This window comes from Perca fluviatilis, chromosome 19, assembly GCF_010015445.1.
Source record: "Perca fluviatilis chromosome 19, GENO_Pfluv_1.0, whole genome shotgun sequence".
In the NCBI taxonomy this organism is placed as follows: domain Eukaryota; kingdom Metazoa; phylum Chordata; class Actinopteri; order Perciformes; family Percidae; genus Perca; species Perca fluviatilis.
Window position 1 is genome coordinate 1,890,119 of NC_053130.1, and position 20,000 is coordinate 1,910,118.

A 20,000-nucleotide genomic window follows, 5' to 3' on the forward strand; every position below is an offset into this window, starting at 1 on the left:
GGTTGTGTTGTGTGTATATGGTTGTGTTGTGTGTATTTGCAGTGTGTTTGTGTATTTGGTTGTGTTGTGTGTATATGGTTGAGTTTTGTGTATTTTGTTGTGTTTGTGTATTTTGTTGTGTTGTGTGTATTTTGTTGTGTTTTGTGTATTTGGTTGTGTTGTGTGTATATGGTTGTGTTGTGTGTATTTGCAGTGTGTTTGTGTATTTGGTTGTGTTGTGTGTATATGGTTGAGTTTTGTGTATTTTGTTGTGTTTGTGTATTTTGTTGTGTTGTGTGTATATGGTTGAGTTTTGTGTATTTTGTTGTGTTTGTGTATTTTGTTGTGTTGTGTGTATTTGGTTGTGTTTTGTGTATTTTGTTGTGTTTTGTGTATTTTGTTGTGTTGTGTGTATTTGGTTGTGTTTTGTGTATTTTGTTGTGTTTTGTGTATTTTGTTGTGTTGTGTTTATTGGGTTGAGTTGTGTGTATTTGCTAAATGCTGCGCATCGTGTTGTCAAATTAATGAAGATGTGTTTTGTCTGTTTGCGTGTGTTTCATTACGTTGCCGTGCGTTTGGCGCTGTCGGCCACCGTACAAATGAGACGATGAAAAGGTCCCGAGCGCGCTCGAACACACCGTCACTATTCTGACCCTCATCCACACATTAAACCCCAGATTTCCTGATAAAATGATCCCTGGGGGGCTCTTACATTGACAAAACAACCCTCCATTAGTGTGTGTGTGCGTGTGTGTGTGTGTGTGTGCGTGTGTGTGTATGTGTATGTGTGTCCATTAGCAGTGAGACGTTTTAAATGGCCGGCACGCTGATGACAGGGCTCTTTGTGTCGCTGTAATAGAAAGCAGCTTTCCAGCTTTGCTCTGTTGTTTTTAGCCTCGTTGTTATCATCCGAGACTCAGGGTTGATTGGTCGGGGGGTCAGGGGGGATGGGGGGGGGTTACACATGCTCCAGGGGTCAGGGGTCAACAGGTAGTTAAGTGTAGATGAAGTGGAGGTGGAAAAGTTTGTTCTTTGGTTGCAAGAAGAGAAGATCCAAGACTTTGGAGTGTTTTATTCCGTTGACTTGTACATTTAAAGGTTTTTTTTCTATTTTCTCATGTTTTTGTGTCTGAGTGAATGCTGGGAACAAGAATCTTTGAAATTGGTCCAGTTGTAAGCAATAAACAAGCTGTAATGTAACCCTACAGGACTAATGTTCAGCGTCAGTTAGCGTCCACTAAAAGTTCAGTTTTTGCCGCTGACAGACTCAGATTATTATTCTAAGTGTCTGACAACATTATGGGATGGATCCCTACAGAGATAGACCTTTTAGTTAAAGAGTAAGATCCTTTTAGTTTAACATGAAACAGCCCCGAAATCACCATCGCCAAACTACACCAGACTCCATGTAAATAATCAGGACTTTTATCATCGTAAAACACACTTCATTCAAAGTGGACAGAAACTAAATAAACTATCAAAAGCCGTCTTGGTTCATCTTTCCACTGTTCCAACAATCACCACTCTGGTGTGGTTGAAATAAACCCTTAATTCACCCATTTACATGTGGAGATATGCTGGCTCTATACACGCTAAAAGTCCTGATTATTTACATGGAGTCTGGTGGAAATATGCTGGCTCTATACACGCTAAAAGTCCTGATTATTTACATGGAGTCTGGTGGAGATATGATGGCTCTATACACGCTAAAAGTCCTGATTATTTATACGGAGTCTGGTGGAGATATGCTGGCTCTATACACGCTAAAAGTCCTGATTATTTACATGGAGTCTGGTGGAGATATGCTGGCTCTATACACACTAAAAGTCCTGATTATTTACATGGAGTCTTGGGTCTTGGTCTTGGGTACATGGGTTTGGCGATATGTTACATCTCTCCTTGTTTAAGGTCAATGTTCTTTGTTCAAATAAAGAAATGTAACATTTACTTTACATCCTGACCATTTTCCTGATCATTAGTTTTTAGAAAGATTGCCTTCCAGCTATTGGTTTCAATTAGCTGCAGATCAAGAGAGATCAAGCGAAACATATGCTCTTATTTTGAAGTAAAGTCTTCCTGTCTCTGCGCTCTTATTTCTTCGGCAGCAGTCTGTCACGGTGGCCCTTCCAGCTTTGTTCTCACCTCTCAAAGGTGTTGTGACCCCGCTACCTCTCTCTGGTCTTAACACGAAGGCCTCACTGAAATCCTTTCAAAGTAAAAGTTCACCCAACTTGAACAAAAGAAAAAGAAGAAGCTCGGTGAGCAGACGGATTCAGATGAAAGAGAGCTGAAGCTGCAGATAACGTGACTATCGAGACACGCAGACACGCAGCTGGCAGATGAAAGGATGGCGCTGAAAGAAAAGCGGATTTTAAAGGCGGTGTTATCAGACTGAAGATCATGCAGGTTGGACAGATTCTGCAGCTGAGACGCTGAACGTGGACTGTACGACACACTGCTGAGAGTCTGTCAGTGCGTTTACATGCACAGCAGTAACGGTATAATAATCAGGTTATATGCCAGTTCTCCCCGTATACATGAGTGGGGAAAAGTGACGAGAGTGAGTCTACCTTTGCTACAGTAGGTGGCGCTCTGCAACGCACAACTGGCATTTTCTTTTGTTGACCTATGTTGAAATTACACCGACCGATCACTAAATTAGTAAAATGTAACAACGTAATGTTTCATTTACACACTCTTGTCACAGCGTAGGACAGCACAGTGTTCTCGCCAGATGACTGACAACTTGTTCGGCTCATTGTGGGCCCTATCTTCAGCGCGGCGCCAAGCCCGACGCAAGTGTCAATTTCCCGTCCAGCGCTCACGTCGTTTAAATAGTAAATGCACCTGCACCCATCTGTGGCCCATGGGTGTGCTGGTCTTCCAGGGAGGTGTGTTCAGGTGCATTCTGGGTGTGCTGGTCTTCCAGGGAGGTGTGTTCAGGTGCATTCTGGGCGTGCTGGTCTTACAGGGAGGTGTGTTCAGGTGCATTCTGGGCGTGCTGGTCTTACAGGGAGGTGTGTTCAGGTGCATTCTGGGAGTATTGCTATCTTGAGGCAGAGGGAAGTGATCGCCCCATTGACCAACAAAAACCTGGTCTAAAGTCAATAACGCAGCATTTCATTGTTATTTTAACAGAGCATTAGTAAAATGCTCCTAGGCTCGTACACAGCGCGCACACACTATGCTTGTTACACACACAGGGACACACAGCAGCACACACACACACACACACACACACACATGCAGAAGATTACTAATAAAAATATTACGGTGCAAATCCTCCATCATAACAGCAATGCTCCAAGGTCCAAACGCGCCTGGCTTTTAAAGGGAATGGGAGATGATCTCTGATTGGTTGATGAATGGGAGATGATCTCTGATTGGTTGATTGCATGTTACGCCCAAAACACACCTCTGATTAATGAAGACACTAAGTACAACCCTTTAGAACCAGGCGCCCGGCACACAGACTCTTTTTTACCTCCGTCAAACTAGCAAAAGTGGATTTGGACACGCCCTAAACACACCTGCACCAGGCGCTGCACACCGTGCTCTCAGATGGTTAAGATAGGGCCCTCTGTGTGTTCAGAGGCGGAGCCAGACGTAAACATTCAGGCCTCAGCCCAAAACCACGGGCCGGCCCTGTCCTTCAGTCTCGTTCGAGACTCTGGCTGAACTCTTGGACCTGCAGCTTGTTTTTCTCTGTCTCTCTCAGGTTGAGTCGAGGTCAAATGGCGGATTAAAAGTGACAGTTTGACAGATCACAGCTGTGCGGCTGTGACACTTTGAAATAAAGATCAGCGATGTCTTCTGTTTCTTACAACGTGACTGACGGCTACAAAATTAAACCAAACGGCCGCATGTTTGTGTTGGGGAGTTTCCATCTCTTCAGTTTGAAGCGTTCCTCCACACAATCCTGCAGATATTTTGGGACCTTTCGTAAACCAAGGATGCTTTTATTTTATCACAGAAGAACAACAACAATGTGTCAAAGTGTGAGCGTCTCCACTTTCTATTTGAGTTTACGTTAGGCAATAATACTCAAGGAGGAAATTACAATCGTTTATCAAAAAAGTAACCCCTGGAATTAAACTTTGGGTTGTTCCAACGGCATCTCATCTTCTCACAGCCTTTTTATGGTTTTTGACGCTTTTTTCAACACCTTTGACTTGTTTTTTGACCTTTTAGGCCAGGGGTGTCAAACTCAACTTCACTAAGGGCCACACTGGAAAAAGAGACTCCCACCAAGGGCCAGACATGTTTATTGACATGCTTTTATTTAAGAGAAAAAGTCAAATATCTGTGTCATGATGTCTCGTATAGTCTTCTCTCTTACAGTTTGGTCGACATAAAGCCCCAAAAAAGGCAGAAAAAAAGTTTCTTAGCCATCATAGATAAGATAAGATAAGATAATACTTTATCGTCTGTTACACAGGGTTCCAGAAAATTGTCTTTGACAAGGCTCCAGTTACAAAGAGACATTCATACAGACATGTAAAAACAAGACATGGGGTTAATTGAGGTATCAGCTCACTGTGGTGTTCATTTTGTGCTATTCAATATGGCTATTGCAGATGGGATGAAGGATTTCCTCTAGATGTTTTTCGGGCTAATGGTACCCTAAAACGCCTGCCTGATGGTAATAGCTGGAAGGAGTGATGGAGGGGGTGATCAGGTTGGCTTTCCTGATCACTGAGCGGCTGTACAGCTCAGATAGGGGAGCATGGGGGGAGCCAGTTATTTTGGCAGCGTGATTCACTATGCATGAAAGTCTTGTTTTGTGTTTGATGGTGAGTTGGTTGTACCGGGAAGAGATATTGAAAGTGAGAACTGATTCAATGAGGGAGCGGTAAACCCAAGTTAACACGTCCTTACTGATCCTCAAAGGTTCTGAGTTTCCTGAGCAGGTGTAGACGCTGTTGTGATTTTTTGTATGTTGTGTCTGTGTGTTGTGAAAAGGACAGGGAAGTGTCTATTTCTGTGCCCAGGTACCAAAATACCTCCACTTGTTCCACTGGCTGACCCTGGATGCTAAGTGGCTGGAACAGAGGTGATGCCTTGTTTCTGCCGCCACAGCAGAGCTCCTTAGTTTTTGCAGTGTTGAGCTCCAAGGAGGATTGTTTACAACCTGCTGGTAGCGGGTTACAAAAACTAAATAACGGGAACAAAAGGCATTGAAAAAAGCACCCGAAAAAGTGGCAAAAAGGTTGAAAAAGTGACAAAAACTTTGGCGGGCCAAAATTTATTGAGAACCTAAATTGATGTGCGGCCCGGATCAAAATCTACGAGTGGCCGGGTTTGGCCCGCGGGCCTCGAGTTTGACACGTGTTTTAGGCGCTTTCTTTGGCGTTTTTCCAACGTTTTTGACTTGTTTTTTCTGAAGTTTTGGATGCTTTTTTTAACATCTTCATGTTGATGTTTTTTTCCAACATTTAGTTTTTTTCTGACGTTGGACTAATTTTAAAGCCTTTTTATTTACCTTTTTTTTCTAGGTTTTTGACAACTTTTTTGACGCTTTTGTCGTTTTTTTTCTGTTTAACCACGGATCAGAAGATTCTAGGTTTGACTCATAGCTAGCTCGTACTGCTCTTTAGCTATTAAATCACTTGTTCCTCATTTCCAACTTTATTCCTGTACAAACTTTGAATTGTCATCTGTGTTTTTTGTCTATGCATAGGCTAAATAAAGGTATTTCCACTGTAAATTTGTGCAAAAAAGTGTATCAGAATCCAGGAAATGAATATCAAATATCATACTACACTATGATATCCCCTCCTCCCCCATCCTGGCCCATACATGTACAGTACAGTATACCCACTACTACACCACTGGAGACAACAACAAACTGCGAACATGCAAGTTCTACTTCTGAATCATCTTATCCGTTTTCCTGACTCGCATCTCATCATCGCTCAGACGCATCAGACTTAGAAGAACATCCCACAGGAGATTTCTGCAAAAACAAAAAATGTATCTCCAGGATTTTTACAAATGTATTTTCTCAGACTGAACAAAGACATGAGTAATATATATAAATACCTGAGGTTAAGCTGCAGGGGAGCTAAGGCTAGGATAAAGAAGAGGTTTCAGTCTGGCGGGACAAGTTAAGATTAAAGATGAACTTTCTCTGATGTTGTTCCAGCGATCTCAGATCTCCACATTTCCTCTCAGTCCACCGCTGATGTCTTAAACTCACCTGCAGGAAAAGATATGGGCTTCAGTAACCCTGGATACTACACAACTGGATACTACACAACTGGATACTACACAACTGGATACTAAAACATCTGGATACTAAAACAACTGGATACTAAAACAACTGGATACTAAAACAACTGATACTACAAATGACAAACAAGCGAACAAAAAAACGGCAAAAAAGTGACCAAAAAAACGACAAAAAACGACCAAAAAATGACAAAAAATGACAAAAAAACAAACAAAAATAAAATTATATAAAACAACTGGATACTAAAACGACTACGAAGAGACGAAAAATGAATATATACAAAGAGATGTAAAACGAGTAGAAGTGGATGCAACACTAGGGAGAAATGCAAAACGACTTGAAAGAACAACAAGTCCTCCAATCACTCTGAGGATATGGGTCCCGAGAACCTGAACCAGAACCAGAACCTGAGCCGCCTTCTTCTGCGTTAGAAGGGGACGCATCCTTCTGATGTTGTGCAGCATGTATCTACATGATTGGGTAGTTGTCAGCAATGTCGGCAGTGAAGGAGAGTTGGTCATCAAGTGTCACACCCATGTTTCTAGCAGCACATGGACAGTCGTTAAGCACCACTCCCCAAATCCACACTTCACACTAAGCTAGTCTGATAGACCCTTTTCACGGCAGACATGTTGACATGCCATAGTAGGAAAAGCAGAGGTGTATTCAAAACCATTACTGATGGCTGCATTCCACTTAGGAGAGGTCCTGGTATTAAACCATTACTGATGGCTGCATTCCACTTAGGAGAGGTCCTGGTATTAAACCATTACTGATGGCTGCATTCCACTTAGGAGAGGTCCTGGTATTAAACCATTACTGATGGCTGCATTCCACTTAGGAGAGGTCCTGGTATTAAACCATTACTGATGGCTGCATTCCACTTAGGAGAGGTCCTGGTATTAAACCATTACTGATGGCTGCATTCCACTTAGGAGAGGTCCTGGTATTAAACCATTACTGATGGCTGCATTCCACTTAGGAGAGGTCCTGGTATTGGTCATGCTGACTCACTGAAATCTCTTACTGGGACACTTGATGGAACTGAGCCATCGTTAAGGTTATCAATCTCAGCTGAGCTTTTCCTACTATGACAAGTCAACATGTCTGCTGTGAAAAAAGGTCCATTCTCTCATAATCTGTCCACAGCTGCAGGATATTTGGTGTGTGTGTGTGTGTGTGTGTGTGTGTGTGTGTGTGTGTGTGTGTGTGTGTGTGTGTGTGTGTGTGTGTGTGTGTGTGTGTCTCTGTATGTGTGTGTGTGTTTGTGTGTGTCTGTGTGTGTGTCTCTGTGTGTGTGTGTGTGTGTGTGTGTGTGTGTGTGTGTGTGTGTCTCTGTATGTGTGTGTGTGTATGTGTGTGTGTGTGTGTGTGTGTATGTGTGTATGTGTGTGTATGTATCTGTATGCAAATGTATGTGTGTATGTGTGTATGTGTGTATGTGTGTATGTGTGTGTGTGTATGTGTGTGTGTATGTGTGTGTGTGTGTGTGTGTGTGTGTATGTGTGTGTGTGTATGCGTGTGTGTGTGTGTGTGTGTGTGTGTGTGTGTATGTGTGTCTCTGTATGCATGTGTGTGTGTGTGTGTGTGTGTGTGTGTGTGTGTGTGTGTGTGTGTGTGTGTGTGTGTGTGTGTGTGTGTGTCTGTCTCTCTCTGTATATGTGTGTGTGTGTGTGTGTGTGTATGTGTGTGTGGGGGGGGGATGGTGATGGCGCAGTGGATGGGACACATGCCTTTGGTGTGGGAGACCTGGGTTCAATTCCTACTGCATTACATCAATCAATGTGTCCCTGAGCAAGGCACTTAAACCCTAGTTGCAACCTTTGACATACAGTGCCTTGCGAAAGTATTCGGCCCCCTTGAACTTTTCGACCTTTTGCCACATTTCAGGCCTCAAACATAAAGATATAAAACTGTAATTTTTTGTGAAGAATCAACAACAAGTGGGTCCCAATTATGAAGTGGAACGAAATTTATTGGATATTTCAAACCTTTTAAACAAATAAAAAACTGAAATATTGGGCGTGCAAAATTATTCAGCCCCTTAAGTTAATACTTTGTAGCGCCACCTTTTGCTGCGCGTACAGCTATAAGCTGCGGGGTATGTCTCTATCAGTTTTGCACATCGAGAGACTGACATTTTTGCCCATTCCTCCTTACAAAACAGCTCGAGCTCAGTGAGGTTGGATGGAGAGCGCGTTTGTGAACAGCAGTTTTCAGTTCTTTCCACAGATTCTCGATTGGATTCAGGTCTGGACTTTGACTTGGCCATTCTAACACCTGGATATGTTTATTTGTGAACCATTCCATTGTAGATTTTGCTTTATGTTTTGGATCATTGTCTTGTTGGAAGACAAATCTCCGTCCCAGTCTCAGGTCTTTTGCAGACTCCATCAGGTTTTCTTCCAGAATGGTCCTGTATTTGGCTCCATCCATCTTCCCATCAATTTTAACCATCTTCCCTGTCCCTGCTGAAGAAAAGCAGGCCCAAACCATGATGCTGCCACCACCATGTTTGACAGTGGGGATGGTGTGTTCAGGGTGATGAGCTGTGTTGCTTTTTACGCCAAACATAACGTTTTGCATTGTTGCCAAAAGTTCGATTTTGGTTTCATCTGACCACAGCACCTTCTTCCACATGTTTGGTGTGTCTCCCAGGTGGCTTTTGGCAAACTTTAAACAACACTTTTTATGGATATCTTTAAGAAATGGCTTTCTTCTTGCCACTCTTCCATAAAGGCCAGATTTGTGCAGTATACGACTGATTGTTGTCCTATGGACAGAGTCTCCCACCTCAGCTGTAGATCTCTGCAGTTCATCCAGAGTGATCATGGGCCTCTTGGCTGCATCTCTGATCAGTCTTCTCATTGTATGAGCTGAAAGTTTAGAGGGACGGCCGGGTCTTCGTAGATTTGTAGTGGTCTGATACTCCTTCCATTTCAATATTATCGCTTGCACAGTGCTCCTTGGGATGTTTAAAGCTTGGGAAATCTTTTTGTATCCAAATCCGGCTTTAAACTTCTCCACAACAGTATCTCGGACCTGCCTGGTGTGTTCCTTGTTCTTCATGATGCTCTCTGCGCTTTACACGGACCTCTGAGACTATCACAGAGCAGGTGCATTTATACGGAGACTTGATTACACACAGCTGGATTCTATTTATCATCATTAGTCATTTAGGTCAACATTGGATCATTCAGAGATCCTCACTGAACTTCTGGAGAGAGTTTGCTGCACTGAAAGTAAAGGGGCTGAATAATTTTGCACGCCCACTTTTTCAGTTTTTTATTTGTTAAAAAAGTTTGAAATAGCCAATGAATTTCGTTCCACTTCATAATTGGGACCCACTTGTTGATTCTTCACAAAAAATTACAGTTTTATATCTTTATGTTTGAGGCCTGAAATGTGGCAAAAGGTCGAAACGTTCAAGGGGGCCGAATACTTTCGCAAGGCACTGTATATAGCAACTGTAAGTTGCTTTGGATAAAAGCGTCAGCTAAATTGTGTGTGTGTGTGTGTGTGTGTGTTCCTGTGCTGATGTCACAGCTCTCTACAGGAAATGACACAGGGGGTTTTCTGAGTCAGAGGAGTTTGTTCTCATGTAGAAACAATGGATTCATATTTCTTTGTGTATATATATTCTCACCAGATCCTGTTTCTGACTCTGGGAGAAGAGGAACATACTCAGCAGTCACAGTTCGGTGACACAACGTCATCATTTATTCTGAACAGACAGTTACAGAGTTAAAGACAGACACACAGTCCTCCTGCTGGGGGGGACATTTGGTCCTCTGGCAGCTTTGGGAAAATATTTTCATTATAAAGTCAGAAACCCTGAATACTGAATGAATGTTTGTATAAAGAGTCACTTCCAGAAACAGCAGCAGCGATTAGGAAACATTAAAGTGGAGCTGAACACACAAACACACACACACACACACACACACACACACACACACACCATGGAGATTTGAACTCTGTCGGCCAAAATGGACAGGAAGTGACCAGACAAACAGTCGGACGTTACAGTAAACACACACACACACGCACACACACACGAACACACACGCACACACGTAAATGTACACACATGCACACACACACACATGCACACACACACACATGCACACACACACACATGCACACACACACACATGCACACACGTAAATGTACACACATGCACACACACACACACATGCACACACACACACATGCACACACACACAAACACATACACACATGTATGCACACGTACACACACATGCACATGCACACAAGCACACACACACACATAGACACAGACATACACACACAAACACACACACACAGACACACACATACACACACACAGACAGACACACACACACACACAACACCATGGAGGTTTAACTAGACTGGAGAAGGCAGAGGGGGCACTAACGGGGACGCTGGCCAACACAGACAAAAAATACATTAAAGTCCTGGTGATACATGAACGCCAAATAAACAACTTAAATCTGAAATAATATCAATAAATCTCTGATATTTGTAACTCTAAATATCCTGCAGCCATGGACAGATTATGAGAGAACTGTCTCTGTAGTCATTTTGCATTTTTTGGGTCATTTTGCATTTCTTTATGGTCATTATTGGCCCTCAGCTTCCCCTCTCTGTTTCTGGTGGAAACAACAAGCTTAAGGCTTGCAAACTAGACGCTGAAAATGGCAAGTTTTAAAGAAAATTTATATTCTCTTTATGGTTGTTTTGTATCTCCTTGTAGTCCTTTTTCATCTTTCCATGATCATTTTTCATCTCTTCATAGTCATCTTGCGTCTTGCGTTTTGTTTTGTGTGTCTATATGGTCATCTTGTGACTCTTGGTAGTCGTTTTGTGTGTCTATATGGTCATCTTGTGACTCTTGGTAGTCGTTTTGTGTGTCTATATGGTCATCTTGTGACTCTTGGTAGTCGTTTTGTGTGTCTATATGGTCATCTTGTGACTCTTGGTAGTCGTTTTGTGTGTCTGTATGTTCATCTTGTGACTGTTTGTAGTCGTTTTGTGTGTCTATATGGTCATCTTGTGACTGTTTGTAGTCGTTTTGTGTGTCTATATGGTCATCTTGTGACTGTTTGTAGTCGTTTTGTGTGTCTATATGGTCATCTTGTGACTCCTGTAGTAGTTTTACTTCCCCTCAGTGGCCTCAGGCCCGACCACAAAGTGTTTTCCAGATTATCCAGTGAGTGTTTAGGAGGTAAATTTATCAGAAGTATGTTGAATGTTGTCAAACCACAAAGTTTAAAACCCTCAGGGCTCTTTTCTTGTGACTCCACACACACACACACACACACACACACACACACACACACACACACACACACACACACACACACACACACACACAGCAGAGTGACCCCGTCAAAATACCAAACACACCTGACGTATGTCGCCCTCTGACCTCATCACACGCGTGTTTATAGTTGGCTTTATTCACTACAGCTGTGTGTGTGTGTGTGTGTGTGTGTGTGTGTGTTTGCAGGAACTGGTGTGCGTTCGTGCAGAGGCGTGTGGTTACCACGGCGGCGGTGTGTGGATCAGAGAAGTATGTCATGAAGTCTCAGAGTCCGTGTCCGAGCGGGGCGCCCGACTGCCAGCTGCCCATGTGAGTACACGACAATTACAACAATAAGTTACTTGGATACTTTACTGCAGTAAAAGTACAAATACTTACTGTTACCGTAAGAAGTCCTGCTTTCACAGACTGATGTCATGAAGTGGCGTATGTATGACACGCCAATTCGTACGCCACATACCACCCCCCTTCACTCTGAGTTTGTAATACTCCCATCAGGTCGCAGATTTAGAGTACCTCGGTTTAAGACCAATAGGGGTAAAAACTCCTTTGTCCCATTTGCAATAACTCCGCTTAATTTGCACATGTAATATAGTACTTGTCATGTTTTTAGAGATTGTTCCACTGGTGATACATGGTGTTGTGTGTGTATTACATACAGGAAATCTACTCATGTCTTGTATTGTTGTCTCTATTTGTATGTTTCTTTTTATCTTTCAGTCCTGATTGCATATCAGGTTTCCCATTTGGGATAATAAAGTGACTGAACTGAACTGAACTGAACATTACCTTGCGAATGCGTGTGAATTGACGCCTTAGCGAGTAATATGAAAGGGTGAAAATTTGCGTAGGGAGGTTGTTCGGGGGGGGAGGATGGGTCAAACACGTGTCATGTTTCCTAAACTCAACCGTAGCCTCGCGATAACACGCCACGTGGCTTTAGAAGTGCCGTGTATGTTTACGCTGTGACGTTGCAGACTGCCGTCCGCTGTATACAGCGTAGACATACACGCGGATAGCTCAAAATGCGTCCAGATAACTGTTATCGTGTGATAACTCAGAAATGATGTTCGGAGACTTCCAAGATGACGACCGGTCCGATGAATTCAAACCAAATGCAGCTTTATTCAAAACGGTGAACAGACTCTCACGACAACGAGACAACCGTGAGCGTACAGACGTGTCTGCCCAAGGGTGACCCACATGCACAGCAAAAATGGACCCTTTTTAAACTCTTTTTGTGCTCACACAGCCCAAAATATCTATTTCAGCGCACCAGTTTACTCTTAACCTGCACCTTTTATGGCCGATGCTCCTAATAGATTCTCACATTCAAGGCTCCAATTCCTCTGTGTGAAGGTTGTACCCAAACTCATAATAGATTTACACATTCTAAGCTAGGGGGGGTTTCCTGTGAGACCGTGTCACCTTAAAACTGACTCGTCCATAGAAGCTCCTTAGAATAGATGAGATACATTCAAACACCTGCATGCACAAATACCAAACCTATCAATAACACGGCACTTGGCTTTAGAAAGTGGCGTGTATGTTTACGCAAAGTCATGATGTCATGTTGCAAATATGGAGATTTCCTGCTTTATTTTGTTTTTATATCGCATGCAAATGGAATATCTTTGGGGTTTGGACAACAGCTTGGACTTTAAGAAACTGGAATGAAACATTTTTATGTTATAATATTTAATATTTAATTTAAAAAAAAACATTTATCGATTTATCGCCAATGAAAATAATCGTTAATCGACTCTTGAAATCCCATAGGTGAGGGTAGGAACGAAAACTGACCGGTAGATCGAGAGCTTTGCCTTCTGGCTCGGCTCTCTTTTCGTCACAACGGTGCGATAAGTTGAATGTAAAAACGCCCTCGCTGCGCCGATTCTCCCACCAATCTCCAATGTATTTGAACTCCTTCACTTGGGGTAAAAGACTGATTTTGCATCTTTTCTTTTTCCTTTCCAGGTACAAGCTGTCCTCGCGGCCGCTGTACAGGCAGAAGCAGCAGATCTACAGCGCTCTGCTGTGGCACTGCTGTCCGGGATACGGCGGACGCAACTGTGAAGACACGGGTGGGTCATAAACACACTGATCGTTAATTTAGGAGAAATCTACAGACACAAACAGACAAAGTAAAGTGAAAGAAATGAATGGTCAGAGATAAGGAAGAACTCACATCTGTTACTGCAGTACAAGCTGTGTTTAAACTTTGCAGGGGTGTCAAACTCAATTTCTCTAAGGGCCACACTGGGGAAAGAGAATATCTTTAAAGGCTGTTTTCAGTTTTTGGTTTGGCGCACAACTAGGCGGGCCAAAAACTATTGTGAAACTAAATTGATATGCAAGGCTGGATTTCTGCTTTCTGTGTTTGTCTCCGACAGTCTCTGACACACAGCGGGATTCTGCAAGCTCGGATCTGGTCGGAGGATCTGGACCGGTGAGACCAGAGCTCCATGTTCCAGGTACAACCTGAAAACACACACACACACACACACACACACACACACACACACATAAACACAGAGACACACGCACACACACACACACACACACACACACACATAAACACAGAGACACACGCACACACATATACATACACACATACATACAGAGAGACACACCCACACAGAACGACAGACACACACACACACACACATATAAACACAGACACACACGCACACACAGACACACACACAGATACATACAGAGAAACACACACACACACACACACCCCCCCCCCAGGGGCTCCAGCCCTGAATGTTTATGCTAAAGCCCTGAATCTTTGAGGAAAACGGCCTAAAAAAGTGCCAACAAAGTTAAAAAACGCCAAAAAAAAAATTCAATCACATACAAAAATATGAATGTGTTGCTTAGAGGGATCTTTGACTCTTTCTGCCCTTTCAGTCTCAATCTAGTTTGTTCACCATGTCCAAAATAACATCGGCAGCGTAACATTAAAATATTTATACCATTAAATGTCTGAGAATCAAAACAAGTCCGTGTTTTTGGAAAGAATTCCCGAGTGAACTAGACCTCTGGCCTTTAGAGGCTCGCTGTAACAAAGAAAGACAAACAAAGAGGCGGTAACACACCTCGACCCGGTACAGCGCGCTCCCACCACGCCTCCGATTCAACCCACTTCCTGCGAGCTGAAGGCCACATAATTAAACCATCAACGGGGCCGCGGCGCGGCAGAAACACACGGGACACAATAACAGGAACACCTTAAAATACAAACGCCTCCGAGGTGAGTCATCGCTACGAGCAGAGCCAGCCCGGGGCCAGACTCCAGCTCCTCTCGGCTCTTATTCGGACGCTTCTGTCGCTTCTGTCAAGTGTTCAACCCTGGTGCAACTGATAGTTTTTCTGGGTCAAACTTTTAAATGAAAACTTTTTTTTTGGGTCGTCACCATCACTTTTCCTGATGTTTTGTCACTTTCTTTCGACACTTTTCAAGCTCTTGCAACATTTGTCAACTTTTTTCCATTTTTTTTCACTTTTGTCACTCAAAATTTTGACATTTTTCCCAATTTTTTGTCACTATCCACGTTACTTTTTTTTACAATTTGTTTGAAATAAACTGAAAAAGTGACAAAAAGAAAACATAAGGATACAAAATGCTGAAACTGCCGGGCAAACACACAAACAGGAACAAACTGACATGAGACACAAGGGAGCAAAACACAGAGGTTAAATACATGAGGTAGGGAGCAAACAAGGAACAGGTGGTAACATCAGGTGAAACACATCAGGGCGGGGCAGGACCATACCTGTCAAGTATCCCGTTTTGGCCGGGAGAGTCCCGTATTTTACCCTTCTTTCCCGCCGTCCCCCCGTATTAGTATTTTCCCGTAAATCTCCCGTATTTTAACCTGCGTTATTAAAAAATAATAATACCCCAGGCCCGTAAAAAAAAAAAAAAAACATTCCCAATCTGAGCTCTGTCACTAGCCTCGCGATAACTGCCACCTGCAGTAGCCTACTACAGCATATATCTATGCCTACTACAGGTACTGTAGGTGGCTGTTGTCGCGAGGTTAGTGTGTGAGGTCAGATGATGAGTGACAACGTGGGGAAAAAAAGAAGAAAACAAACGGAGACGGATGATGGACGCTACGACAGAGACGGTGCGCTGCCAAAACTTCTGAAGGCTTTACTATGCATTCCCCATAGCAATGCAAGTTGAGAAAGGATGTTTAGAATGGTACGAAAGATTGTTACAGAGAATAGGAGGACGTTAGACAACAGAACTGTCTGCGCTCTACTCTCATGTAAAATGAACCGCTCTGGCCCCGCCCACTAATACACAGTCTTAAAGAATGCAAAGTCTGCAACAAATTTATACAATAACTCACTAAAGAAAAGTTACGTGAAATTAAAAGAAAAACTGTAAAAGAAAAGCAAAATGAAATGAAAAGAATGTGTGGAATGAAAATAAAATGTAGGCTAAATATAAAGACAAGCAATGTTATAAATTGTAAATGTTTTCAGCATTCTGCATCATCTTTCTTGTACACCTGTCTTAAAATGTAAGGGATACTGGAACTTGGTTGGGGTGGTGGGACTGCTCGCGGTGGGCGCCGGAAAATTTCCCTTATTTTCAAATCCAAAACTTGACAGGTATGGGCAGGACAATCAGACAAAGAGGGAAAATACAGGAAGTAGAACTCAAGAGACAAGCAAGGGGGTAAGCTTCGCTTCAGAACTCGAGCCACCTATGGCGCCATTTTGTTGCTACCTGGCCATCACCTCCCGTTAGCATTCCGCTGACCGCCATTTTTTTTTTACGTCACTTTGACAGAGAATAACTTTACATCTGAAGAGTTTAAAGACTCTATTTGTCCGTTGTTTATTTCTAAAGAAACACGACAATGTATAAAAGGCTCCATTACCTTGTAGCTCACGTTATGGCTCCGTAGCAGACGCTTTTATAACAATAGGCTAACGATTGGGTCATAACCACGAGACTTACTGTCACACAGTAGAGGAATTACCGTATAGTACAGGAGAAGCTCACAGGCAGTTTGGACTTCCATTATCTGTTTAGGTTTAATGACTAATGTTAACTAGCATGTTAGTGATCAGTAATTAGCCTGTGCCTATGTTATCTCCTTACATATACCTACGCTCTCCGTCTCTGTAAGATTGGGAATGATTGAGATTTCTCTCGGCACAGCTACCAGAAGACTTCACACTTTCAGACAGGTTGCTCACGTCACATCTACGTTGTCTCTCTCAGTTGGAGGCTGCGCAGTAAAGCTGGCCATCACATCCTTCACTGGTCTCCGTCCAGAGCAACGGGCTCTGTTGGTCCATTATATACTGTCTATGGAGACAAGACAGAAAACCAGACTTTCACAATAAAACAGGAAACAAACCAGAATACACCATACAAACAAGACAGGAACAGAACAAAATACAAGGCATAACACCAAACCATAACACATATCTCTCTCTCTCTCTCTCTCTCTCTCTCTCTCTCTCTCTCTCTCTCTCTCTCTCTCTCTCTCTCTCTGGTGTCTCAGGTGTGCAGCTAGAGCGGCTCCAGCAGCGCGACGACCCGAACCGCGAACAGAACGACCACGAGGCGCCGTACCACACCGGCGACCCGGACAGCCCGCACACCACCCCACCGCCCGCCCATCGCACCCCACCCCCAGCTCTGCACCGCGACCACGGCCGCCATCACACAGCGCACGCCCATCGCACCCCAGCCCCCGCCCTGCAACCGGACCACGGCCGCCATCACACAGCCCCAGACCTGCACCGGGACCACGGCCGCCATCACACAGCCCCAGACCTGCACCGGGACCACGGCCGCCATCACACAGCCCCAGACCTGCACCGGACCACGGCCGCCATCACACAGCCCCAGACCTGCACCGCGACCACGGCCGCCATCACACAGCGCACGGCCATCGCACCCCAGCCCCCACCCCGCAACCGGACCACGGCCGCCATCACACAGCGCACGCCCATCGCACCCCAGCCCCCGCCCTGCGCCGGGAGCACCATCACACAGCGCACGCCGCTGGGAGCGCCCACGACCATCAGCACCACCTCGACCACGGGCCGCAGGAACTCCGCCTTCCTGGTGAGTTTACCTTACAAAAAGTGTTTTTAAAAAAGCATTTAAAAAGTCAAAAATAATACATGTCAAAAGTTTTAACATTTAAAAAAAGGTGTTAAGCGGGCGCAGGAAGTCTGAAAAAAAATGCCAAAATAATGTCCAAAAAGCATTTAAAAAACAAAATTAAAAAGCATTTTTAAAAAGCGCCAAAGGCATTATAAATGTGTGTGTGTGTGTGTGTGTGTGTGTGTTGTGTGTGTGTGTGTGTGTGTGTGTGTGTGTGTGTGTGTGTGTGAGTGGGTGTTATCTGTGTGTGTGTGTGTGTGTGTGTGTGTGTGTGTGTGTGTGTGTGTGTGTGTGTGTGTGTGTGTGTGTGTGTGTGTGTGTGTGTGTGTGTGAGTGTCAAAAAAGTGTCAGAAAAAGTTTTTTGATTTTTCAAACGTTAAAGAAGAATCATGAGCGCCAAAGAAAGGAAGGGAACCAATCCAAACAAACTGCCGTAAGGATGATGTCATGGATGGCAGGATGATGTCATGGATGGAAGGATGATGTCCTGGATGGAAGGATGATGTCATGGATGGAAGGATGATGTCATGCAGGCTGGTCAAAGCGAGGTCAAAGGGCGGGGAGAACAGAGAGCATTGTGGGAACTCGAGAGAGACTGGATCCCCAAACACACGGGACGCAGGAAGTGATGTAATGCCGGTCCGGTGACACACAAAGTTTAATGTAGAGTCATCTTATAGAACACACACACACACACACGTATGGAGACAGAAGAAAGAGAGGATTTCCTGTGGAGGAAGTGTGTGTGTGTGTGTGTGTGTGTGTGTGTGTGTGTGTGTGTGTGTGTGTGTGTGTGTGTGTGTGTGTGTGTGTGTGTGTGTGTGTGTTATAGTTCCGTTATAGGATGTGAATGAGACATTGAAAATCTTCCTTCAGTAAGACTATGTAAGTAGAGCTTAAAATGTTCAGACTTTTTTCTTACAATATTTCAAGAAAGAAAGTGTGTGTGTGTGTGTGTGAATGTCTGTGTGTGTGTGTGTGTGTGTGTGTGAATGTCTGTGTGTGTGTGTGTGTGTGTGTGTGTGTGTGTGTGTGTGTGTGTGTGTGTGTGTGTGTGTTAATGTGTGTGTGTGTGTGTGTGTGTGTGTGTGTGTGTGTGTGTGTGTGTGTGTGTGTGTGTGTGTGTGTGTGTGTGTGTGTGTGTGTGTGTGTTCTTGTTTAACTATATTTGTGGGGTCCAAAAACCGGGAGTCCAGTATACTTGTGGGGTCCCGACAGCTTTGTAGGGCCAAAATGCTGGACCCCACAAGTTAAAGGGCTGTTTGAGGGTTAAGACTTGGTTTTAGGATTAGGGATAGAATTAGGTTATGGTTAGGGTGAGGGTAAGGGTTAAGGTTAGGCATCTAGTTGTGATGGTTAAGGTTAGGGTAAGGGGCTAGGGAATGCATTATGTCAATGACGGGTCCCCACAAAGATAGTGCCACGCACTCTATGTGTGTGTGTGTGTGTGTGTGTGTGTGTGTGTGTGTGTGTGTGTGTGTGTGTGTGTGTGTGTGTGTGTGTGTGTGTGTCGTCTCTGTGGTTCCCCACATGGCTCATTAAAGTGTCCTCTTACCTTTTTAAATTGTGACATTTACAACTAGACGTCAGAGGAAGAAAACAGAAGAACACACAACGTTTTGTCCCAAAATCAGGAAGTGGACTCGACTCCGTAAATCACGCTGACAGTGATTACACAGAAACACTGCCAGCTGACCGCTGTCCAAACAAGATTACTGAAGTAAAAGTACTAATATAACACTGTCAAAATACTCTGTTACAAGTTAAAGTCCTGCACTAAAAATGTATCATCAGGAAAATGTAGTTAAAGTATTAAAAGTAGAGAAACATCCTCCCATTTTAGAAAGTGTAAAGAATCCAAATGACACACATGCACGCACGCATGCACACACTCACGCACGCACGCACACACACAGAGACACACACACACACACACAGAAAGACAGACTCACACACACATACACACAGACACGTACACACACACACACAGAAAGACAGACGCACACACACAGACAGACTGACGTAAACACACACACACACAATCACACACACAGACACACTGAGGTACACACACGCACGCACAGACGCACGCTTGCATGCACGCACATACACACACAGACACACGCTTGCATGCACGCACATACACACACAGACACACGCACGCATGTACGCACGCACACAAACACACAGACAGACACACAGAAAGACAGACTCACACACACATACACACAGACATGTACACACACAGACGCACACACACAGACACACACAGACACACACACGCACCCACACACACAGACACACTGACGTA

At 43.9% G+C, this 20,000-nt stretch overlaps 1 protein-coding gene across 1 annotated transcript in view; it reads left to right on the top strand.

Moving 5' to 3' along the window:
- LOC120548430 (multimerin-2-like) overlaps window positions 1-20,000 on the top strand; it is a 39,596-nt gene that overhangs the window by 4,168 nt on the left and 15,428 nt on the right. Inside the window, 5 exon segments of the mRNA XM_039784692.1 lie at window positions 11,728-11,850; window positions 13,519-13,625; window positions 13,935-14,015; window positions 17,079-17,464; window positions 17,467-17,647. Of these exon segments, the coding sequence (XP_039640626.1) occupies window positions 11,728-11,850; window positions 13,519-13,625; window positions 13,935-14,015; window positions 17,079-17,464; window positions 17,467-17,647 (878 nt within the window).